The 25,193-nt window shown below is 47.2% G+C and overlaps 2 protein-coding genes and 1 pseudogene across 9 annotated transcripts; all 3 read right to left on the bottom strand.

Annotated features, from left to right (window-relative positions):
- Positions 1-53: 53 nt before the first annotated feature.
- TGFB1I1 (transforming growth factor beta 1 induced transcript 1) lies at positions 54-5,451 on the bottom strand. Of its 7 annotated transcripts, none has more exons than XM_016135896.2 (11): positions 5,339-5,450; positions 3,990-4,102; positions 3,811-3,863; positions 3,575-3,717; positions 3,328-3,415; positions 3,104-3,209; positions 2,806-3,000; positions 1,787-1,960; positions 1,438-1,519; positions 993-1,141; positions 54-765 (listed from the first exon to the last, which is right to left on the bottom strand). In XM_016135896.2, exons 1-11 carry the CDS (start codon positions 5,349-5,351, stop codon positions 499-501), a joined length of 1,383 nt encoding a protein of 460 aa, XP_015991382.1. In that variant the 5' UTR covers positions 5,352-5,450; the 3' UTR covers positions 54-498. The 7 variants fall into 7 exon arrangements, with proteins under 7 accessions (XP_015991382.1, XP_015991383.1, XP_036081478.1 ...); XM_016135897.2 differs by lacking the exon at positions 5,339-5,450 and adding an exon at positions 5,035-5,254; XM_036225585.1 differs by having other exon boundaries at positions 59-765; positions 1,438-1,516; positions 5,339-5,451.
- Positions 5,452-6,422: 971 nt separating this feature from the next.
- ARMC5 (armadillo repeat containing 5) lies at positions 6,423-15,058 on the bottom strand. Of its 2 annotated transcripts, XM_036225584.1 has the most exons (7): positions 13,567-15,058; positions 12,046-12,153; positions 11,634-11,947; positions 11,161-11,306; positions 9,663-10,186; positions 8,917-9,049; positions 6,423-8,814 (listed from the first exon to the last, which is right to left on the bottom strand). In XM_036225584.1, exons 1-7 carry the CDS (start codon positions 14,042-14,044, stop codon positions 7,995-7,997), a joined length of 2,523 nt encoding a protein of 840 aa, XP_036081477.1. In that variant the 5' UTR covers positions 14,045-15,058; the 3' UTR covers positions 6,423-7,994. The 2 variants fall into 2 exon arrangements, with proteins under 2 accessions (XP_036081477.1, XP_015991374.1); XM_016135888.2 differs by having other exon boundaries at positions 11,161-11,947.
- Positions 15,059-24,177: 9,119 nt separating this feature from the next.
- LOC118607225 lies at positions 24,178-24,296 on the bottom strand (annotated as a pseudogene).
- Between the last annotated feature and the right edge of the window lie 897 nt (positions 24,297-25,193).

Genomic DNA, 25,193 nt, shown 5'->3' with positions numbered 1-25,193 from the left:
CCACACAAAGTATGGGTATCACAACAATGCTCTCCAGTGAAGAGACACAGCACCAGTGTGAAACGGACTATGTGTTTATGCAGGTAGAAAAAAGTGCACAGAGCTGTGAAGGAGCAGGAAGGGGAACATCCTGGCCTGATCTCTTCAATTGGAACTGCAAGGGCCCTCCTGCAGTCAGGGGGCTACCTCAAGGGTGGGAATAAAGTGAAGGACTCACACACGTTGCTCATCAGTGTACAACCCACACTGGGGGCATGTGGCCTTGGGATTGGCCGGGCCTTTCCATAACTTGCCCACTGAGAATTTGGAATAAGGAACCTCAGGGGCAGGTCTCTCCAGCGGGAGGGACCTCACAGGGCGGGGCTGAAGGGAGCTCCAGGCTCAACCCAAGCTCAAAGAGCAAGGCCTTAGAGTCTGGGGAGAGAGATCTCTTGGGTCAGGGCGGGGTCTCTGGGGCCTGGTCCCCCGGGGGAAGTGGGGGCGAGCCCTTGCAGACAGTCAGCCGAAGAGCTTGAGGAAGCAGGGCTGGCAGTATGGCTTGCCAGCTCGCTCTTGGAAGGAGCCCTTGGTGAGCGCGCGCAGGCAGAAGGTGCAGGTGAAATGGTCCGGGTGGAAGCGACGGCCCAGGGCAGAGACACAGCGGCCTGTCACCGGGAGGCCACATGTGGCGCACAGCGAACCACGCCTCTCGTGGAAATGGTTCTCACACAGCGGGCGGCCCTCATGCTCGAAAAAGCTGCCTGCTGAGAAGGGCGCGAAGCATTCCTGGGGAAGGGCCACCGTGACAGGATGGGTCAGCGGCCAACCATCCTCCGCCCCGACCCACTTTTTGAGCTAAATAACCTCTCTCCTGTGACTCCCACAGTCCCACCCAGCTGCTGCGAAGCCTTGCTGTCAGGAGCACTCTGCCTGGGATAATCCGCCCACCTTGGGTTCCTAGTTCCACCCCCGCAATTGACTCATCCCCCAGGTCCCGCCCCCACAGAGCGCACCCTGCAGACGAAACAGTCTGGGTGCCAGAGTGCACTGAGCGCCGAGATGTAGTTATCCAGAATGGGGCCTTGGCAGCCCTGGCAGCGTGGGGCGAACAGCTGCAGGAAGTCCCGGCGGCAGTACGGGCGGCCCTCGCGCTCATGAAAACCTAGGGGCGGGAATGAAGTGGGTGGAAAAAAAAGGGTGCAGGGCTGCACCGGAGACTGTGGGGCCAGAGGAGAGGCAGTCAGAGTGGGCAGTTGGGGGAGGGACAGGGTCTAGGATGGGGACAGAGTGGGAGGGGAGGGGATGGAAACTCACAGGTAGGAGGGGTTGGGGCCATAAGAGAGCAGGAGAAAATTCATTGCATCAAGGACTGAGGAGGTCAATAGCAGGCTGAGCCAAAGGGGGCCAAGGTAGGGTGTCCAGTGGACCCATGGCTTTCAAAGTAGGAATCAAGCTCACCCTCATCTCCAAAGGGCTCCCCGCAACTGACGCAACAGAAGTGCTCTGGGTGCCAGTGAGTGCCTAAGGCAGTAACCATCTTCTGTGAGGAATGAAAGTGAACACTCAGTGTGACCTTCCACCCCTTCTTCCCTACAATTCAACTTAGGTGAGTGGGTTGAAGTAGGAGTTTGAGGTGCTGGAGATCTGAGGAGTAGCTTGGGAGTCAAAGAGAGAAGGTGGAGTCCAAAGGGCCATGGATGAGGCCAAGAGGCAGGGCTGGAGGCAAGGGACCGTGAGTGGATGAAGCCCATCTCACCGACTCCTTAGGTAACACAGTACTGGGGTATGTGGGCTGGGCAGGGCTCACATGTCTGATGGGTTGATTGCAGAGGCCACATCGTGGGGAGAAGCGCTGGAAGTAGCATTCAGGGCAGAAGGGGGCTCCATCCTTCTCGAAGAAGCTGCTGCCTCCCAGGGCAATGGAACAGCCACTACAAACGAAGTGCTCAGGGTGCCAAGCACGCCCCAGCGCCGTCACCACCTGGGAGTTACAAGTGAGGCCCAGGTCAGAGCAGCCCTAGGACTAGAGTGTGCCCAGTGAGCTAAGGTTTACATGGCACTTTTCAAGTCCCATCTCTGAGAGATCAGGATGAAAAATTTAATGTTCAAATCACTCAGTCTGTAAGTGATGGAGAGTCAACCCAGGTTTTCCAGCACAGTGCCTACAATACTTTTAGGGGCCTAAAAATGTTACAATTTCTTTTAAAATCAGAAGAAAAAAAATGAGCTAGAAAAAATGATTTCATATATAATATATTCATCTTTATACTAACACAGTCATAAAATATAATTTTAATATATATATTTTTAATGGAGGAAGAGACCCACAAAGGCAAAAGTGCCTACGGCCCAAGAAAGTCATATTGCCACCTTGCTTTGCTGAGATTAGAAATTCTGGGAAGGGAGCAGGGGACTTTATCTACCAAGAGGATCTAGATCAACTACTGGCACAATTGTCAATAATATCTGCTCAGTCAATAAACTAAGAACCAGAGCTCCCAAACCAGACTCTGGTGGAGGAAAAACAGTCTTGTAGTGGGGTGGAGCAAACTAGGCTTTTATAAAGATTGAATGAGATGGGGGTTGTAGAGAAGCTAGTAGCACAGTGCCTGGCACATATGAGGAACCACAATAAATGGTAACTGGCTGAAATTCTCACTCTGCCACTTATTTGCTGTGTGACTCAGTTTCCTCATCCATAAAATATGAGTAACAATAATACCCACTTCCCAGAATTATTTATTAAAAGGGAACAGCACAAAGGCTGGCTCTCCGTGAAAATGGGTCTGTGGATCTCTACCTCCCTATTTATATGGCTCCACTTACTTGTCCAGCGATATGTTTATTGCAGGAGCCACAGAGGCCCTTTGCCTGGGTGGGAATGCCACGGCGTGTTAGGTCAGACTGCAGCAGCCCCAGCATGGTGTCTAGGCTGCCCTTGCCAGTAGGCCCTGGTGGGGATGGGGAGCCCTCATTCATGGAGCTTGGCACTGGTGGCTGGGTTGTCCCAGAAGCTGGAAGCTGAGGAGAGAGAACATGTGAGTTGAGTCAACAGATATGGAAAGGTCTAAAATGGGTTGAGGAGCCACAAATTCACACTGGTCGATCCCCTTGCCTGACTCACGTGGTTCTGGACTCGGAAGTCAGAGAGTGAGGCCATCAATCTATCCAGCTCTAGGGTAGCCGAGGTGGCTGAAGTCTTTGGGAGAACAGGGGATGGGCTAGAAGGGCTGTGAAGAACACTACTTGTATCAGCTCAGAGCCTCCCAGAGTAATGCTCACTCCAGTAACTCAGGCATCCAGGATCTATCACTTCTCTCCCAGCCCTGCCAACTATACCAAACTCACAGGCTGAGCCGTTTCTTGTCTTCAGATTGGTCCTCCTTCAGCTCCCCTGCAGTCTCCTTGCTAGATGGGAACTGAGACATTATTTCATCTGCAGAGAAGACAGAAGGGCACTGGACATAGGGCCATGCTCTACCTACCCTCCCACTTAAGGCTTTGTGTCCTTTTAGCTTCTACTCCAAGAAATCTATACCCCTTAATTAAGGACTATACTCCATCCCATCAAGACCTATCTCAGTAGCCCTGGTACCTGTGATGTTGAACTGAGTAGCATTAAGTTCCTGAAGCAACCGGTCTAGCTCACAGAGCCCTGTGCCCAAGACACCACTGGAAGAGGAGAATGGAGGCGCCGCAGGGGCTGCAGGCTTGGGGGACCGAGGCTTGCATACCGTACTGGGAAACAGGGTGGAAGCTGAGGTTCAGGGGTGGGGAATCCAAGCCTCCTCTCAATTGGCTTCCCCAACCACTAGTTCCCACGTGCCTTACCTGTACAGATGGTCCTTGTCCTCAGAGGCTCCTGAAGACTCTCCCAACACCATCTACAGAGAGAAGGATACATGTATAGGATAATAGATCTGTACTTCGCCTTACTTAAGCCCAGATTCCCCTAGCCCTGGCCAAGACTAGCCTTAGTGGTTGCTCCGGTACACAGCATTTGATCTCACCTGTGGCTGGCCATAGGACAGGGGAGATGCGAGGGGCTCTGGGGTCCGCTCTTTTGGAGCTCCTGACCTTGGCATGTGTGAGGTGGTGGTTTCCAGGTCAGACAGCAGGGCATCTGCAGAGAGAGGCCATCAGGGTGAGAGGTCGAAAGGTCAAGGTTAGGGTAGAGACAGGGTTTTAAGTGGGCAGTATTCGGGGAGGATGGAAGCCAGTATTAAGAGCCAAGGTCAGGAATCAGAATGTAACACAAGGCCAGACCAAGGCAGAGAAGTGGAAGGACAGCAAGGAATGTTTATGACTAGAACATCCCAAATGGCTCATCCTGAGTCAGGCACAAACCCAGTCACCTTTTTATTTTCCGAATTTTCCCAGTCAGAATTAGCTCTTTACTGGAGCCAAAGTTGGCTATATGCCTAGCACCCAGCTTTCTGATTAGATGCTCTTTTTGCCACACCCAGTTGATTCCTCCCCCCCCCCCACCCCGCCCCCACCCCGACCTAAACAGGCCCACTTGGCTCTGGCTCACCTCCAGACCCTACTGGGTCCCACCCTATGCACCTCATTGGTGAGTCTAATAAGCCAATCTTTCTGATTGGCTTATTCCCAACAGTGTAGTACCCTTTACCTCTGCTGAGCAGCACCCCTTATTGCAGCGTGCTGGAACCCCTTGTGTCCCTCAGTTGCAGGGCGCAGTCTTATAGCCCAAGTTCCAACAGACAGAGAGGACAAAATGCCTGAGTCTTCTTCTTGCCCAGACACCAATACCCACTCACCCGCCCCCGCCTCCGTCTCTGTCCCCAAATGGGGATCTTTTGAACCCTTTCCCTTCCAGAACTTAGAAGTCCCTGGCCCTTTACTCTTCCTCTCTGAGCATGGTGGTAGAAGCCTTAAGCTCACGCTAATATCTATCTGACCCCTACCAAACTTAGATGCCCTTAATACTTTCCTCCCCCCAAACCCCAAAGTCCTTCTCCAGAACTTAATGTCAAAGTTTCCCTTCCTGTCTACTTTCCCAGTTCCCGGACTCAAGATCCCTTTAACCCTTACCATCCCAGAGGCCTTGAGCCCAGGCGCCCAAGGCTACCGCACCTCCCTGCTCATCTGTCCACAGCCGTGACAGAGGAGCAGAGCGAGGGAAGAAGGGAGGGAGCGGCTGGCTGGGGAAAGGCAGGAAGGGAGAGGCAGGAAGGAGGACATGGAGTCGGAAAGAAGGCGCGGGCAGATAGACCAGGAGTGAGACGGGAGGAGACAGGGATGGGGAGGTGCAGGGATTGCGAGGGAGTCCAGTATGGGGAAGTAGGTCCAGGGGATAGTGAGGAGCTGGGGACAAGGGAACTCGGGCCCCACTCACCCAGGTCCTCCATGGCGGGGCACAGGCAGACCACGCTGGGCGAGCAGGGCGGGGACCGTGTCCGGTGGGGTGGGGTGGGGGTGGGGGGAGAACGTCCGGGAGCTGGAGGCCCAGCCGTGACCATGTAAGGAAGCCGGGACCAGTTGGGATGGGGCTGGAGGTAAAGTGGGGGGAGTAGGGAGCATCGAACGGGAGAACCCGAGGTGGGGGTGTGTAAGGGAGGGAGAGCCCAGCTCACATAGGCCCAGCCTGCTTTGGACCACACCCCAGCCTTGGCCTCGGCTGCAGGGAGCCCCAGGCAGCCAGAGCCAGTGTCAGAGAAGTGGCTCTTTCAGAGCATGCCCGAGATCTTCTGCCCAGTGAGACTCTCAGATAAAGACTGAGACCTCCAAGTAAACACCTTCCAAAGCTAGCATCCTGAGTCTCATACAGAGCTCTCCTCCCACCCAGGACTTTCCTAAGAGGCTAGACCCAGACAGAATTTTGGGATCCAAGGCAGGAATGATGTTCTAAGGATCAGTCAGTCTGATCCCAGGTTCAGAGACCTTCCCCTAGGGACCCTGACAAACAATGACATAAACAGAGATCCCAAAAGGCACATATACTAAAGAAATCTTTGAGACAGAGACAGACACAATGAACCCTTCCACAGACTCTAAACCAGCACCTTCTCTCCAAGACTTGGAAACATATGGTTAAACTGAAATTCAGGCACAAGCCCCATGCAGACTCAGAAAAAACTCCGAGGCAGCCAGACTTCAGCCAGCCTTCAAGACAAAACCCTTCTCCAACACTGAGGTGGCCCAGAGCTGTTCTAAAAGAGCCCTTTTCCAAATACTGATGAACATGGAGAAGAAAGCAAGGAAGACACAGACTCCAGCCAGCCACAAAGGAACAAGAGGGCTTCCCTGAACTCAGATCCTGAGAAATCAAGATGGAAACAAGATACTCTGTAGATGGGTATAGAGTCAATAGTGCTGCAGCCCACTGGACTGTGGGTCTCAACCCAGATATGAGTCCAGACATGAATACTTTGACCCTAAGGACTTAGCTAGCCACATAAGCCAATGTACTGATCACCATGCCACGAAAAAATGGATTTACTCTCATTGCATTTACATTTCATCTGCTGCTGAAACTGTGTACAACAAAGCATCATTATAAGTCATTTCATACAAAACAGTTTGTATTGGGTGGAGAGTATTAAATATTTAACATAGGCTTTAATTCATAGGTATAATTTTTAAATTAAAATGTGAATTTTCTTACAGCACACATTTTTTTTTGATGTGGAACTGAAATATACAATATTGTGTTGTACAATGGAGCAAATGCTTAAAACAAGGCTAACAAGAGTAGCATAGAGTACAATCATGTTTTAAGATTATATTTCAGAAAAATAAGAATCATACTGCATAAATGATTACTGTATAGTTATGTTTGCTAATACTATCTCTTGTTAAACTGAAATCCTTACAAGAATTTATCTTAATTTTGTATTTTTCCTGTAAGGCGATAGGCCATGTTAATTAAACTGAAGAAAAAAACCAGCAAATAAAAATAAGCAGGGAGGATGGGGGCTTTTTAAAAAATACTGATGCCCAGGACACCCTTCCCTCAGTCTAATTCAACTAAAAAGGGCTTGAGCATCAGTATTTTTAATATCTTTAAAAAGTTCTTAGCGTAGTTCTAATGTACAGCCTAATAAACAAAGACCTGGACAAACAGAGGCACACAGACAGCAGTATCAACTTAAGCTCCCCAGAAGCCAACTGGCAGACCATCCAGGTGCCCTCCTCAAAGTCAGGCTGCCACCTGCATGACCAGCGACCTGGGAGCCAAGTGATAGAGACCCTGCCTTGGTGACCAAAGCTACATGAGCCCTGCCCTCACCTCAATACTAGCCCATGGCTTTGGCTCTCTCTGGGCATGATAACTAAGATGGCCTCAGAGACTCCAGGAACATAGCAGGTTTTCCTTCAGGCAAACATCAGGACACTTGGCCCAAGAAATGAAAATGAACCCAGAGGCTGAAGGCCCTAGATGGGTGATGGACACTCAGAAAAAATGCCAAGGCCTTGGACATACATCACCACACATAGCATTCCCTCAGCATAGTCCTCAGCCCTGACCGAGTTCTGTGTGTCCAGCTTTGTGGATGAGTAATGAAGTCATGTGAGCAGGAAGTAGGCTTCCCTTGGGGCCCAAAACCACATCCTAGGAAGAAGCCTGGGAATTCTACCCTATCCCAGGTCTCCAGGAACAACTGCTTATTAAACTTCTACATGCCAAGGATGTCCTGTATTAAGACACAGAAACCTGGACAGGACCCTGCTTGATGGGTGAAAAGGTTAGAAGACTCTCAGAGGAAAGTAAGCGGAGACACTATATAACAGAGATATCCAATTTCAAAGTTTTAATCTCAATTCCAGAAGGGTAGGCCAGGCCAGGGGCCTGGGGCCCTGGGCCCTTCTCCATTTCATGCCGACACTGGCCTTGGCTTCTTACTCCTGAGTCTTCAGTCCACCATCCTGGGGTCTAGTTCCGTCCTCTCATCAGTCTTCGGAGGTGACTCCTTCTGCTCAGACTTCCCGTGCCACTCTGAGGGAGGCCTTCTTCATAGTCAACTCATCCTTGGGTCCCCTCCGAGGGGATATCAATAGTCTAGGCTTAGACCCTTGCCCCCCCGTTCAATCCCCATTACCACAGTCAATAAAGCCTCGGTCAGGGGACCTGCCTCCTCACCTGCTGCCTCCACAAGCCCCACCAGGGCCAGGGCCCGCTTCCGTGGGCACTGCCCTGGCCCCAGTGTCCAGCGGGCACAGTGGGCAGCTAGCCGTGGCCGGCCCAGGCGGAATACCTCACCCACTGATTCTGGACTACCCTGAGGTCCCAGGTGGATATGGCCCACGGCCTCTTCCAACTCTTCCTCCAGCCTAGGCAGCAGGAAACGGCCAGCAGCCTCCAGTGCTTCCTCAGCCTCTGAGCCCAGCAGGGGCTGGCCTGGCGGAGGAATGGGGCCCAGGGATGCCCCGCAGCCCCGGCAGCCATGCAAGTGATGCAGAATAGGCCAGGCTGCACTGGGTGATAGGCTTCGAAGTGGTACTAGGTCCATTTGGGCTTCGGCAAAGTTGCCAGCTAGCAGGGCCCGGAAGAAAGGGGAGGCAGTAGATGAGGCAGCTCGCTGAGCAGGGAGCCGTAGGCCTGAGTCTAGTAGGAAGTGCAGATCAGGGTCTGGGATCGGGGCTGGGCCCAGCAGAGGTTCATAAAGGCACGGGGAGGGCAGGTCTAGGTCCAAGGGGATTGCAGGTGGGAGGGCTGGGCTCCTAGTGGGAGACACCAGGCCTTGAAGGCAGGAAAGGGAATCCGCAGCAAAGAAGAGGAAGAGTGGATGTGGAGCTGGCTGAGTTAGTGCCGAGAGGAGGAGACGGAGGCCACCCTGGTCCAGAAGTAGTCGGCGCCACAGAGAGGGCTTCCTTTGGGGAGAAAGAGAATTCTTCAAAAGGTGCAAAAGGGTGGGACTGGGGAATGGCAACCTTGTTCCCCTGACCTGTAAAAGGCACCCACATCCCCCTCACCGACAGATGAAAGGCAGGGTCAGTGCGCAGGCCACACGGTCCTCAGGGCTCCCAGAGAGCAGCAAGTGAGTGAGGGCACCCACACCAAAGGGCGATTCAGCCTGCACAGTCAGGTTCTGCAGCAGCATCTCACCTGCAAGGATGAGCAGAGTGGATCAGGTGGGGAGCTGGGGTGGGATGGGCAAGACAAGACTCTGGGCCCCTGAAAAGAGGGTAAAACCTCAGGGCAAAATATTGGGGCACAGGAAAAGAGGACGACCACAGGTCCTGGAGGGATAAGGTCCAGGTGCTAGGAACCGGAGGACAAGGGCAAGAACAGGAAGCAGAATGGTCAGGGAATGAGTCGGGGCCCTGAAGGATGGAAACAGGGCACAGAAGGCAGGACAATGTTGGAAATGGTGGTAGGCTCTAGAAAGACATGGTGCTTGAGCCTGGGTTCATAAGTCAGTGTGCCCAGTGGGGAAGTAGTCAAGACAATGCTAAACCAAGAGTAGACTGGGTAAGAAAATGCAGACAGGCACAATTCTAAGTTGCTGGGGTCAAGCTGGGCCCCAAGGCTTGGGCAGAGGATGGAACTCTGCATGTTGGGACAGTGAAGCAGGATAGAGTCCTCTCTTCCACATTCCTGGTGGCTGGGGTTGTTTGGATGGTGGGCTGGGGGAGCAGTGAGAGAGGGCTGAGTGGTAAGGTGAGGTTCTAGGCTCACAAAAGGCAAAAATGAAGAATGGAGAGGCACAGGGACACACCCAGCTCCCGGTGCTGGTGCTGGTGCTGGCTGCGGCGACTGAGGGGCCGGGCACGCAGTATAGGCCAGTCATCTGGGGCTACGCCGAGCACCAGCCAGGCCCGCAGTAACGCGGCACCATAGCTGCGAACGAAGGCCTCAAGGCAAGCTGGGTTGCAGGTGAGGCGCGCCAGGATACGAAGTGCACGTGGGTTCGGTGGGCCCGGTGCGCCGGTCACATAGGCCAGCAGGCCACACAGGGCTGGGCCAGTCACCAGCGCCCCACTGGGGTCTGGAGCCTGGGAGAAGCGTGACAGCAGCAGTAGTGCTGGCCCCTCACGGCCCCAAGGCTCCTCAGTGGTGGCAGGACTGCGGCCTAACCCTGGTGTGCGCAGTGCACGAGGCGTCCGAAGCAAGGCTGTACCCCGGGTGGGGCTAGCTGGCTCGGCTGGCTCAGGTGGTGGAAGCGGAGGACAGCGCTCTGGGGACCAGTCTGGGGAGATGTCTCCTGGGCCTGCGGCATAGCCCTCAGATATTAGCCATGACCTGCAGAGGGGAGAATGGGGAGACTGAACTCAGAGCCAAGGGAGATGGAATGATCTCAACCCATTCAGCAATTACTAATGCCTGTTATGTGCCAAGCCCCATTTAGATGCTGGGGAGAAGCTATGAATAAAACAAAACTTCCTATCCTCCTAGAGTTTATATTCTAGTAAGGTGAAACAAGCAATAAAACATATAAGGAACCCACAGAGTATGTTAGTATGGAGTTAGTGAAGTGGTACATATGGAGAAAAACAAAAGGGAATAAAAAAGAGCCAGGGGAGGGAAAAGCTGACATTTTAAATGCACTGGTGATGGTAGCTCCCACTGAGAAGGTAAGATTAAACAAGGCGCATAGGAGGATTAAGTGCTATAAGCAGACAGAACAGCAACCAAAGAGCCCATGAAATGGTACTTACCTGTCATGTTCAAAAACTAGCTATGAGGCTAATGTGCAAGAGTGTAATGGGCACCAGGGAGAGTGACAGGAGATAAGTCAGAGAGTTCACAAGATGGCTGATGTTTATTAAGTGCTGTTTAGTGTCCTATAAGGTGCAATGTACTCTCATTTAATCTTTACAAAAACTCTAAGGGGTAGGTATATATTATCTTCCATTTTACATACAAGAATTAGAGGCTCGGTGAAGTTAACTTTCCCATGATAACTTAGCTTGTATGTAGTACGAGAATAAGAACTTAAGACTCCAGAACATATCATCACCAGTATACATATTACCTTCCAGTGAACCTGTCTGAGCCCTAAGTTCAGAGGTGCTGGGGTGAAGCCAAGGTCAAAGTGGACACAGGGGGGAGAAGATGCGTTTAATGGGGACATAGAAAGTGGTCATGTCTGGGAAAAACAAGGAATGAGGTGTTAAAGTCAATAAAAGTCTTAATGAGATAGATTGGGGGTAGGGGTAATGAAGAGAGCCAGAGCAGGCAGAAACCCTCATCCCAAGCCTGAGGTATGGACTCACCTGAGGCTTCGGAAACTACCAGCCTCTACCCGCTCAGGGGTCTGCTCCTCAGGAAAGTCCCAGGAAGCAGCTTCTCTTCCTTCTTCCTCCTCATCACCGGCCTCACCACACAGCTGCCCAGCCAAGAGAGGTACAAGTCCCAGAACCTGCAGCCGGCCCAGGGCCCCTGTATCATAGAGGAAGCCCACAAGGGCAGCCACAACACGAGGGTGCCAGGCACTGGCACAAGGGTCCCGTAACAGGCCCATTAGCAGCTCCAAACCACCAGCATCCCGCAGCCGGGCCCTGTTGATGGCCTCCCGGCACAGCAGACACACAGCTCGCACTAGTGGTTGCTGGGAGGCTAGGCCAGCCCCACTGGGGCCCCGGCGCCGCTGGAGTTCACCCAGTAACACCTCCACACCACCAGCATTGCCCAGTGCAGGCCGTATCAGGCCCTGGGCACACAGGTTGGCAAGGATCAGGATACTTGCCTCGCGTACTGCCTTTTTGGGGTGGGAGGCGAGGCTGACCAGTGGGCCTAGTCCCCCACCCAAACTCAGTTGCTCAGCACAGGCCCGGGAGCAGCCTCGACTCAGCTCTAGGAGGGCCCGGACTAAGGCCAAGGTCAGTTCAGGGTCTGGGGCGGCAGCCAGAAGCTCAGCCAGTGGGCGCACTGCTCCCTGCTGTGCCAGGGCCAGGCGGTGCTGGGGTGAGTCCGCCAGGTTGCGGAGAGCACGAACCACACTCTGTAGGCACTGTGAGTCCTGGCAGGCCATCAAGCTCTCAACAAGTAGGGGAACAGCACCTGGAGAGAAAAAGAGAGGACATAATGAACAAAAACAGACACCTAAGCCTCTTTCCCACCCCAAGCCCTAGCTAACACCACTCTCATAACCGTCTCACCAGCAGAATGGATGTTGTCACAGCTCTCAGGTTCCATGGCTAAGTTGCCCAGAGCACGAGCTGTTCGGTTCTGGATGCTGTCTGTCTTCACATACTGCAAAATAGTCACTGCAAGAGAGTTTGGCCCCTTGAGGGTTCTACCCCTTCTTGTTTTTCTCATTATTCACCTCAAGAATGTGGCCGGAAAGTGTCAGGGGAGGCCTCCAGAAGCAGCTAACACCTGCTGGGTCTGAAAGGTTATGTAGATATGTATATACTAGAAGGATGATGGATGGGGCTGTTACAGGGCATTTCAGGTTTGGAAGCAGCCTTTGCAAAGTCCCAGAGGTGAGATCCAGTGTCTGCTTATGACCTCATGAAGGGCCTCAAATGCCAGGCCAAGGAATCAGCGCTTGAATGGGAGGGCACTGGGAGCCATATGGGGCTTGAAGGACAGGAATGTCATGATAGACTCTGGCAGCCAGGGGGAAAATGGATTACAGCAGAAAAAGAATGAGGTAGGGGATGCAGCAAAAAGGCTGTTGCAATAGTCCAGGTGAGAAAGGACAATGGCTTGCACCAAGTCAGCTCACAGCACAGCCTAGCACATAGGAACAGGTCTCTGGGCATATGATGGAAGAAGGATAGAAGTGGATGGATTCAGGAGATATTTAAAACACAGAATAATAATTGAATGATGGGGTTATACACTAATAACAAAACCTATAATTGAGGACTTATTAATGTGCCACGCCCCTTGTCAAACACATTTTGGTGCAAATGCATTGTATGCAAACTTGAAATATATTAATGTTTCATTTTATCCAAAAAGTTAAGATTTTTGTCAAAACTGGCATAATTTCAGACGGGCTCTGTGTATATACTGTGTTCACAGTGCTGCCACTAGGAGGCACAATCTAGCTGAAAAACAGAAACGCTTGCTATCTTGTTAGGATTTGTTCTAACAGTTTTTAATAACTCGAAGCACCCAGCTCATGCTTAAGAGTATCTGAGTTCTATATTTGTATTTCATTTTCTACCAATTCCCAATTTTGAGACGTAGCTATTATTGTACCATTTTACAACAAGGCATTCTAGCCTTGGAGGAGTACAGCTTTCTGCAGAGCTCACTTTGTGGACCACTACACTGTCCGGCATCTGGCTAATCAAATGGGAGCCCAGCATAGTACCGGACATTCAGAAGGCATTGTCTGCTGTGAATCTCATAAATGGAGGATGAAAATCATCTAAAAGTCACCAAATAACCCTCTGGCCTCACCAGCCCAGATGAGAGGAAGGTATCGAACAACCAATACCCAAGCAATGGCTGTATTGATCTGCTCTAGGAAGGCTCGGATGTAATCTGTAAATAGAGCCGTAAGGTTAATGTAGCGTGAAGGCTTAAGAGAGATGGGGGCGTTGCGCCATCATAAAGCACGTTGTTCAAGAATATAATACAAAGAACTCAAAACACTGCCCAGTAGGAAACAAGGAGGGAGACATGCTTGGAACCTTTCTAGGAAATGAGGGCGGAGAACTTACCCAAAGGGAGAATGCCTCCGAGTCTGCGCACTTCAGCCCGGCACGCCCCTTCCGTACAGCAGTTGGCTAGGATGCTGAGCGCCAAGTCCAGGGTCTTGCGCAGGCGCGCTGGCGGCGAGGGCGACGACGAGGACGCAACGGAGGGGGAGGAGCCCGCTGAGGGGGCGGGGCCAGCAGAAGCCGCTGACTGGACCGACAAAGGGGTGGAGCCGGGGCAAACCTGGGACGGGGCGGGACCCGCTGCAGACGCTCGCCGTAGCAGCGCGAGAAGGGGGCGGAGCCCGCCGCGTGCCCGGAAGCGCTCGATTCCACCCGCTGCCTTGACGTGGCGCGTGCGGAGGGTTAAGAGCGCACGCCCCAAGGGTGTCTCGTTGGTAGCTGTGTCCTTTCCCCCACCTAGACCCTCCCCGGCCGCCGCCGTGAGCTGCGCGAGGCAGAACGAGAGCGAGTCCGTGGGGGTTGGTTTCGCAGTCGCCATCTTGGCTCAGGCCTAAAGCTCCTCCTCCTCTCGCCGCTGATCCAAGGGAGCGGAACTGGAAGAGAGGGACGTAGCCAAGCACCTCCTCGCTGACGCTTTTTAAATAGCGCCGCCGCAGTTACTAAGCAAGTCGGAAGTTGTAGTTCTCGATCCCGGTACTCTTGACTTTTTGCACAGTCGCAGAAAGCACTTCGAGGGTAGTGGTAGTATAATCGGTCCCCGAGCCCGGGAGGCGCGTGCGGTGCATGCTGGGATATGTAGTCCATGCCAAGCTCAACATGCATGGCTTAGCGTCGATGGGAAGCTCTCCCAGGGGACCCTGAGTGGGCTGATACCTCTGAAGAGCGCACGCATGCGACCATGGAGTCTCAGTATCATGCGGCACCAGACCACTTGGCTAATCTGCATGCAGGGTGTCCTCGGCAAGCAATCGCCTTTTCCTTCAGGCTCGCTTCGCCGTCCCACAGCGGTGGCTGAGCACGGAAGACAGCGCTGACTACTCGGAACCCTGAGCCAGGCCGAAAGTGCCAAGTTCCTGACAGTGGCCACAGAAGGGTGAATGAGAGGGTTAAACATACTGAAACCATTTGCTGCCGTTTCCTAGAGCAGTACGTGCTAGTGGACTTTTCCATTTCTGTCCACAGTCTGTAGGTCAGGCTCAGGATCTGGGGAGGAAGAAGACCCTGCCAGGACCAGCTGTTCTGCAGTCCCCAGAGCCTTTGAGTGCCAGGAGTGTGGACTGACCTCATTCACCACCAAAGTAGCCGCCCCGGTGAAAAGCCCTACTGCTGTCCTGAGTGCGCAAAAGCTTCCGACATCGCTCAGTGTTAGGTTTGCTGAAAGAGGAACACACAAGGCCAAAGGGGTTAAGCAAGATTTATTGTAGCAGAGTGACAGACTGGCTGAGCCAAATGTGGTGTCAGCCTAGAATGTGAAGGGATTTATGTGGGGCCAGAATTTATGTGGGGCCTGAGGGGGGTCTTTCTGCAGGAATTTTTGGGGCGGGTAAATTGGCAAGGAAAGGAGGAGAGAGCCCAGTGAAGCAGAAAGAGAGCATGTAGCATTGCCAAATCAGATGCAAGGTCTGGTTCTCACACTGTGGAGGTAGGGATAGGGCCCTCCTGGACCTAATGTTGCGGGATTCTGGAACTGGGAGATGGGACACTGAGACTATAAGCAGGAAACAGCGTTTATTGATGCGAGCACGGGCTCATGGATTCTTACCAGAGTTGAGCCCCAATTGTAACATAAGGGGCAGGGGCAGTTTTATACAGTCTTGTCATTCCTACACAACTACAGATAGAAGGAAGGACATTGATTGGTTGGCAAGCTATGAGAAAATTGATGTCAGCCAGAGAGTCCTTGGAAGGGGAGGGGGGAGGGGGAAGGACAGTCAGGAACAAACTTGTTCGAGCATGAAATGGCCAGGCAGGGGCAGGCTGCCACACTAACACTCAGATCTGGTTAAGCACCACCAGGTACACACTGGCAAGAAACCATAACCCTTCCTTGAGCATGGCTGTTGCTTCAGCCTCAGCTCCAACCTCAATCAACACTGTTGCTCTCACTCAGGCCTCCTGCCCAAGTGCCCAGAGTGCAAGGAGGCTTTTGGCCACAGCTCAGACCTGTTTAAACAATGAATGCACAAGCATGAGAAACCCTATACCTGTGCATAGTGTGGTAAGACTGTTAGCTCCAACCTGATCCAGCACCAGCCCATGCACACAGGCGAGAAGCGCTACTGCTGTGCCTGGTGCAGTGACAGCTTTGGTGCAGTTCTTATCGGCTCAAGCACCAATGTTCACACTGTGAGTGTGGCAAGAACTTCAGCAACAGCTGACTGCCTAACGCACCAATGCACCCACAATGGGGAGTGTTGTGGCGCGTTCAAATCTAAGACCCACAGAGCTAATTGAGATTAATTACGAGCCTTTATTAGCCAGCCGGCGAATGACCCTCCCCACTAGAGAGTCAGCCCCAAACCTACGGAGGAGGCAGTTTATAAAGCCTGAAACTATGTCATGGTTGGCCTTGATCAAGCAAGCAAACAGATTATAAAAGCAAAAGTTAGCTGTTACCATCTAGCACAAAGAAATATGGTTTCTGGTGGACAGCTATGTTATCTGTGCTCCAGCGGCAATATTTTATTTTTCTTCTTGGGAGCCTTGGAGCTATTTTCTCCTAGGTAGCTGGCACCTGGAGATACCACTCTCTGCCCTGTCCTTGGGGCTGACTTACTAAGGAATTCATACCAATAACCATAGCAACATACTTTCCAAAGTAGTAACGGCCAGAATAAAGAGGGGAGATGTGAACAAGGAAGATATTATTGAAATGCATTTTTACACTGTTACAGGGAGGAGCCCTTCAAGTGTCCTGAGTGTGACCATGGCTATAGTGAGCACTGAGTACTAGCACATCCACTTGGGTAAACAGCCATTTAAGGCCACTGTTTCTTTGTTGATTTTCTGCCTAGATGATTTTATTCATTGATGTTAATGGGGTGTTAAAGTCCCCTACAATCACTATATTACTGTCAATCTCTCCCTTTATGTGCATCAATATTTGCCTTAAATATTTAGGTGCTCATACGTTGGGTTCATAAATGTTTACTAGGGTTATATCTTCTTGTTGGATTGATCCCCTCCTTTTTTTTTTATTATGTAATGTCCTTTGTCTCTTTATAGTCTTTGTTTTAAATTCTGTTTTGTCTGAGATAAGTATTGTTACCCAGCTTTTTTTTTTTTCATTTCATTTGCATCTTTTTGTGTCTTTTTACTTTCAGTCTGTGTGTGTCTTTTAATCTGAGGTGGGTCTCTAATAGACAGCATATGTATGGGTCTTGTTTTCTTATCATTTAGCTACCTTATGTGTTTTTGATTGGAGCATTTAATGCATTTACATTTAAAGTAAGTATTGATAGGTACATAATTATCGCCATTTCATTATACATATTTATTTCTTTTTTTCCTTCTTCATAAAGAAGTGTTGTAAAATTTTCTTTTAATACTATTTAGTGGTGATGAACTCCTTTAGCTTTTTCTTGTGTAGGAAGTTTTTATCTCTCCTTTGATTCTAAATGATAGCCTTGCTGGATAGAGTAGTCTTCATTGTTGGTCCTTTCTTTTCATCACTTTGAATGTTTCATGCCAATCCTTTCTGGGCTACAAAATTTCTGTTGAGAAATCAGCCGACAATTTATGGGAGCTCTCTTGCTGCTTTTATGATTCTCTCTTTGTTTTTACCCTTTGCCATTTTAATTATTATATGTCTTGATGTGAGCCTCTTTGGATTCATCTTATTTAGGACTCTCTGCACTTCCTGGACTTGTATGTCTATTTCCTTAGCCAGGTTAGGGAAGTTTTCAGTCATTATTTCTTCAAAGAGGTTCTCAATCCCTTGTTCTCTCTCTTCTCTTCCCAGTAACCCTATGATGCAAATGTTGTTATGTTTGCACTGGTCCCAGAGGTTTCTTATGTGTCCTCATTTTTTAAATTCTTTTTTCTTTTTGCTGTTCTAATTGGGTGTTCTCTGCTACCTTGTCTTCCAAATTGCTAATTTGGTCCTCTGCTTCATCCAATCGACAGTTGATTCCTTCTACTGTATTCTTTATTTCAGTTATTGTATTCTTCATTTCCGACTAGTTCTTTTTCATGGTTTCTGTGTACTATTTTATGTTTACTATCTCTTTGTTGAAGTTCTCACTGAGATCATTTATTCTCCTAAGTTCATTGAGCATCCTTATAACCAGTGTTTTGAACTCTATCTGGTAGCTTGGTTACCTCCATTTTGTTTAGTTCTCTTTCTAGAGATTTTGCCTATTCTTTCATTTGGAACATTTCTTTGTCTCCTCATTTTAGCTGCTTGTCTGTGTTTGTTTCTATGTATTAGGTAGATCTGCTGCATCTCCCAGTCCTGGCAGTGTGGTCTTATGTAATAGCTATTCTGTGGGGTGCAGCAGTGCAATCACCCTGGTCACCTGTGTTGGGTGCCCCAGGAGTGTCCCTTATGTGGGTTGTGTGTGCCTTCCTTTTGAAATTGAGATTTGATTGCCGTCGGCACATCAGTGGATGGAGTTGATCTTCAGGCTGACTGGCTGTGAGAATTGGCTACAGCCACAGTGGACAATCTGCTGTGTGTGTGGGCTGACCCCACAGAGCATGATTTGCCCCAGCAGGGCTCAGGTGCCTGCTGAGATCACCCTTTGGGTATGCCCTTTGTGGAGGTAATCAGCTGGTGCTTTATTGTGTTCTAAAGCTGGCCACTGGGTATGTTATTTCTGGGGCCACTTAGGAGGAGGTCTGGTATAGACCAAAGTCAGATGCTGCCTGTGTCCGGCCGGGGGCCACTTGATAGGAGCTACAAGTGTATCTCCAGTGGGTAGCTGCCTATGCTGGGCCCAAAGGCATGTGGGAGAGGCAACACTGCGCCCTGAGGCCAGCTGCCAGCAGTGCTAGGCCTGGGATGATCAGCAAGAGGCACAGGGCATTCCAATACCAGCCACCACCTGCCTGGGGCCTGCAGACCTTGGAAGGTTTTTTAAAAAATCTGCGGCAAGGGCGGACGGAGGCTGGCTGGCCGCCTATGAGGAGCAGCCGCTGAAAGAGCTAAAGGTGGTACACAGTTGGGTAGGGGGAGGTCTCAGGGAGTCACCATGGTAGGACGAGGGCTGTTCACCAGGTTAACGTAGATTCAAATTTGGCACCCACCTGCACATGCAGGCTATGTTGGAGGAGGGCTCAACACGGGAAAGTTGGTGACTCTCCCTCCAGCTCCTTACCCTAAAGCCACACAACTCAACTTCTCCCACAGATCTCTGGCCACCTTTCAGCTGCTGTCCCTTTGCTGGTGCCCAGGGTGTTTATGAGCAAGTGAAGTACGTGCACGGGCCTTTTAATAGGATGCCTGGGTTTCGAGCAGCGTTCTGTCACACCTAGATGGAATCCCTGCTAATTATCAAAGCCAGATGTTGTGAGGGCTCCTCATCCCAGCACTGGAACCCTGCTGATTCTCAGCCACCACAAATGTGAGACCAGCCCATTTTGTGTCTCCACTCCTCTTGCCAGTCTCAACATGGCTTCTCCTTTTTATCTTTAGTTAGAAGAGTTCTGGTCAGCTGATTTCAGAATTCTGTAATTTAGTTGTAATTTTCATGTGGTCACGGGAGGAGGTGAGTACAGTATTCACTTATTCCATCATGTGATTTTCAACTTTTTCTATCTGGCTTATTTCGCTTAGCATGATTATCTCAAGGTCTATCCATGTTGTCACAAATGGCAGTATTTCAACTTTTCTTATGACTGAGTAATATTCCATTGTACATATGTGCCACAGCTTCTTTAGCCAATCATGTCGTAGGACACTTCAGTTTCTTCCATATCCTGACCACCGCGACTAATGTTGCAATGCTGCAATTCTGCAAATGTGTGCAAATATCTTTACAGATATGGGTCTTCAAGTCTTTGGGGTAAAAGTCCAGTAGAAGGATTGCTGGATCATATGGTAGATCCATTCTTAGTTTTTTGAGGAACCTCCATACTGTTTTCCAGAGTGGCTGTACCAATTTGCAGCCCCACCAGCAGTGTATGAGGGTTCCTTTTTCTCCACATCCTCTCCAACATTTGTTATTACTTGTCCTGTTGATTGTAGCTATTCTAACAGGTGTGAGATGGTATCTCATTGTGGTTTTCATTTGCATTTCCCTAACAGCTAGCGATGTTGAGCATCTTTTCATATAGTTGTTGGCCATTTGTATGTCCTCTAGAAAGAAGTGTCTGTTCAGGTTCTCTGCCCATTTTTTGATTGGATCATTTTGTTGTTGTTGTTATTGAGTTATATGAGTTCTTCATATATTTTGAATATTAAGCCCTTATTGGAAGTGTTGCTTGGATGGTTCTCTCTTTACCTTCTTGATGATTTACTTTGCTGAGCAGAAGCTTTTCAGTTTGATGTAGTCCCATTCGTTTATTTTACCTTTTACTTCCCTTGCTTTTGAGGTCAAATTCATAAAATCCTCTTTAAGTATAAGGTCCTTGAGTTTAGTTCCTATGTTTTCTTCTATGCATATTATTGTTTCGGGTCTTAAATTTAGGTTCTTAATCCATTTTGAGTTAATTTTGGTGTATGGTGATAGACCACAATCTAGTTTCATACTTTCACAGGTGGCTTTCCAGTTTTCCCAGCACCATTTATTGAAGAGGCTTTCCTTTCTCCACCATATGTTTTTGGCTTCTTTGTCAAAAATTATTTGCTCATATAAATATCGGTTTACTTCTGGACTCTCAGTTCAGTTCCACTGGTCCATGTGTCTGTTTTGCTGCCAAACCATGCTGTTTTGATTACTGTCACTTTATAGTATAATTTGAAGTCGGGCAGAGTGATGCCTCCAGCATCATTCTTTTTTCTCAGGATGGCTTTGGCAATTGGGGGTCTTCTGTGCTTCCATTCAAATCTGATGATTTTTTGTTTTATTTCTTTAAAAAATGCCGATGTGATTTTGATGGGGATTGCATTAAATCTGTATAGTGCTTTAGGTAATATGGTCATTTTAACTGTTGATTCTTCCAATTCATGAACATGGAATATCTTTTCATTTCTTTGTATCTTCTTCAATTTCTTTTAATAGGGTCTTGTAGTTTTCATTATATAGGTTCTTTACATGCTTCGTTAGATTTATTCCTAGGTATTATATATTTTTTTGTTGCAATTGCAAAAGGAATTATGTTTTCCACTTCGTTTTCTGATGCTTCGTTATTAGAGTACAGGAACGCTATGGATTGTTGAACGTTGATTTTGGATCCAGATACACTCTCGTATTTGCTTATTGTTTCTAGTAGTGTTCTTGTAGAGTCTTTAGGGTTTTCTATATAGAGAATCATATCATCCACAATAGTGACAGTTTGACTTCTTCGTTTTTTATTCGATACCTTTTATATCTTTCTCTTGTCTAACTGCACTCGCTAGGACCCCCAATGTTATATTGAATAAGAGTGGCAATAGTGGACAGCCTTGTCTTGTTCCTGATCTTACAAGGAAGTTTTTCACCATTAAGTATAATGTTGGCTGTGGGTTTGTCATATATAGCCTTTATTATGTTAAGGTACTTTCCTTCTATACAGATTTTGTTAAGTGTTTTTATCATAAATGGATACTGTATCTTGTTGAAGGCTTTTTCTGCATCTATTGATATGATCATATTCATATTTTTTAATTTATGTAGTGTATCACAATCGATTTGTGTATGTTGAACCATCTCTGTGCCTCTGGGATGAAGCCTATTTGATCATGGTGTATAAACCTTTGAATATGTTGCTGTATTTGGTTCGCTAGTTTCTTATTTAGGATGTTTGCATCTGTGTTCGTGAGAGATATTGGTCTGTAGTTTTCTTTTTTTGTGTTATCTTACCAGGTTTTGGTATCAGAGTAATATTGGCCTTATAAAATGAGTTGGGAAGTATTACCTCCTCTTCGATTTTTTGGAAGAGTTTGAGGAGAATAGGTATTAAATCTTCTTTGAATGTTTTGTAGAATTCACTGGTGAAGACATCTGATCCTGAACTCTTACTTTTTGGTAGGTTTTTGATGATTGTTTCAATTTCCATTCTGCTGATCGGTGTATTTAAATTTTCCTGTTTTTATTGATTCAATCTAGGAAGGTTGTATTTTTCTAAGTACTGTTCTATTTCTTCTAAATTATTCAATTTGGTGTTATATACCTTTTAATAGTATTCTTGTATGATCCTTTGTATTTCTGCAATTTCAGTCATAATTTCCCCTCTTTCATCCCTGATTTTGTTTGTGTCCTTTCTCTTTTTTCTTTAGTGAGTTTAGCCAGGGGGTTGTCAATTTTATTAACCTTCTCAATGAACCAGCTCTTTGTTGCATTTTTTTTCTATTGTTTTTTCATTTGTTTTTTTTTTTCAATTTTTTTCATTTGTTTTTTTTCAATTTTATTTATTTCTGCTCTAATTTTGATTATTTTTTTCCTTCTGCTGATGTTATGCTTCATTCTTTTCTTCCTTTTCTAGTATTTTTTTTTTTAAATAAAGCACGAGGTTGTTTATTTGGGCCCATTCTTGTTTTTGGAAATAGGCCTGTAATGATACGAACTTTCCTCTTATGACCGCTTTTGCGGTGTCCCAAAAGTTTTGATATGCTGTACTATCATTATCATTCGTTTCTATGTATCTCTTGACATTTCTTTATATTTCTTCTCTGACCTAGTCATTCTTCAGTAAAATGTTGTTTAATCTTCATGTATTTGTGGTTCTTCCTGCTTTCTTTTTGCAGTTGATCTCTAGTTTCAGAGCATTATGATTAGAGAATATGGTTGGTATGATTTCAACCCTCTTATATTTGTTGAGGCTATCTCTGTGTCCCAGTATGTGATCAATTCTTGAGAATGTTTCATGTGCGTGAAGAGAATAATGTATAAGCAGACGTTTTGGGATGGAAGGCTCTGTAAATGTCAATTATGTCCAATTGGTCTAATGTGTCATTTAAGGATGTTATTTCCGTATCGATTTTCTGTTTGGATGATCTGTCTATATCCGACAGAGGGATATTTAGGTCCCCTACTGTGATAGTGTTTTGATCTGTTTCTTCCTTTAGTTCTGTTAGTAACTGCTTTACATGTTTCAGGGCTCCTTATTGGAAGCATAGATACTAATAAATGTTATTTCTTCTTGGTGCATGATTCCCTTTCTCATTATGAAGTGTCCCTCAGTATCTTTCTTTACCTTTTTTAATTTGAAGTCTATTTCATCTAATATTAGTAACACTACTCCTGCTTTTCTCTGAATGCCATATGCTTGAAATATCATTCCATTCTTTCACTTTGAGTCTATATTTGTCTTTGGAGCTGAGATGTGTCTCCCGAAGGCAGCATATGGTTGAGTTTTGTTTTTTGATCCATTCGACTGTGTTTTTTTATTGGTGAGTTCAGTCCATTTACATTTAGGGTGATCATTGAAATATGAGGTCTTCTTATAGCTATTTTATCTATTGCTTTGTGGTAGCTCGGTGTTTCCATTGTTTCCTTGTCCTTTTGTTTCTGTTTTCTTTATTTTGGTTGGCTCCTGTGGGTATTTCCTCTGGTCTTTCTTGTTTTATGTTATATAACAACAGTTCTGATTCTTTGGTGTGTGGTTACCATTATGAATATGTAAAGGACAGTTATATATATATATATATACAATTGTCCATTTTCTTCTGCACATGCCTTATCTCCTTTCTCCTTTGCAAATTTGGATCTTCGAATCCCCCACTTTTTAGTCATTGTTATTTAATTGTGTTCTTATGTATGCTGAACATTCATTACTGTCTTGTTATAACAATTCTCTTGTTATTATTTAAGCTTATAATGCCCTGTTCTTAGTTAAGGTTGCACTCCTCTGCTTCTATTTGCCCTATAGTCACTTTACTCCAAATTATGTGGGGGTTTTTTTTGTTTGTTTGTTTTTGTCATTTTGTTTTAGGCGAACTCACCTCTTTTAGTATTTCCTGTAGTGCAGGCCTCATAGTGGAGAATTCCTTCAATTTTTGTATGTCTGGAAAGGTCTTAATTTCTCTTTCACATCTAAAGGAGAGCTTAGCTGGATACACTATTCTAGGCTGCTAGTTCCTTTCACTTGATGGTTTAAATATTTGATTCCATTCCTTTCTGGCTTGTAAGGTTTAGAAGTCCGAGGATAATCTAATGGGTTTACTTTTATAAGTTACCATTTTCTCCCTGGCTGTCTTTATCATTGATTTTTGCTAACTTTAATACAATGTGTCTTGGTGAAGGCCTTTTTGGGTTGAGATAATTGGGTGTGCTGTTGACTTCTTGAATTCCCACCTCCAGTTCATTTCTTAGATTTGAGAAATTCTCATCAATGTTTTTCTGAAAATGCTTTCTAGTCCCTGCTCCTTTTCCTTGCCTTCGATAATGCCCATTATTCTTACGTTTCCTCTCCTGATGGTATCAGATAGTTCTTGAATTTCTTTTTCATTATTTTTCATTCTTTGGTTTCTCTCTTCTAGATTTCTTTTTCTTTTTTTCTTTTTTCTTTTTTTTAGGCTAGGCAACCCTTGGTTGACCTCACAGATTTCAAGGAACTTGTCAGCTTACAATCCTTATTTTTTATGTTTTATGCCTACAGCACCTGGTCTTCCTAGGTGGTCTCCCATCCAAGTACTTACCAGGCCCGACCCTGCTTAGCTTCCAAGATCAGACAAGATCAGGCTTGTTCAGGGTGGCATGTCTGTAGACTTATTTCTAGATTTCTGTCTTCGATATCACTGATCCTTTCCTCCATTTAGTCGACTCTATTTCCCAAGCTTTCTATTTCATTTTTCAACTCTTGCAGTGTGTTCTTCATCTCCAGAATTTCCATTTGGTTCTTTTTGAGGGTTTCAATCTCCTTGCTCTGCTCCTCTAGTTTTTTCAATTCCTGAAATTGTTTTGAGTTGTTTTGGACTTCATTGAGTTGGTAATAGTATTCCATTTTATGGATATACCACATTTTATTTATTCATTCATCAGTTGATGGACATTTGGGTTTTTTACCTTGGGACCATTATGAATAATGCTTCTACGAGATATTTGGGGAATACGCTTTTATTTCTCCTAGGTGTATACCTAGGAGTGGAATTGCTGGATCATTTCACTTTACATTCAACTATTTGAGAAACTGCCAAACTGTTTTCTAAGGCAGATGCCTCATTTTACATTCCCACCAGCAGTGTATGAGGGTTCCAATCTTTCCACATCTTTGAAGACATTTGTTAATTATTTGTCTTTTTTATTATAGCCAGTCCAGTGTATATGAAGTGATACCTTGTGGTTTTGATTTGCATTTCCCTGAAGGTTAATGATGTTGAGCATCTTTTCATGTGCTTATTGGCAATTTGTATATCTTCTTCGGAGAACTATCTATTAAGGTCATTTTCCCATTCCTAAGTTGAGTTATTTGTCTTTTATTATTGAGTTGCCATAGGTTTTTAAAAATATATTCTAAGTACAAGTCCCTTATCCGATATATGATTGGCAAAATATTTCCCCCATTCTGTGGGCTGTCTTTTCACTTTCTTGATGATGCTCTTTAAAGCAAAAAGGTTTTAACTTTGATGGTCTTCAGTTTATATATTTTTTCTCTTGCCGCTTGTG

This window comes from Rousettus aegyptiacus, unplaced genomic scaffold (assembly GCF_014176215.1).
Source record: "Rousettus aegyptiacus isolate mRouAeg1 unplaced genomic scaffold, mRouAeg1.p scaffold_m13_p_8, whole genome shotgun sequence".
NCBI classification, from domain to species: domain Eukaryota; kingdom Metazoa; phylum Chordata; class Mammalia; order Chiroptera; family Pteropodidae; genus Rousettus; species Rousettus aegyptiacus.
Note: the sequence above shows the minus strand (reverse complement) of the source record. Positions and strands in the feature narration are given on the sequence as shown.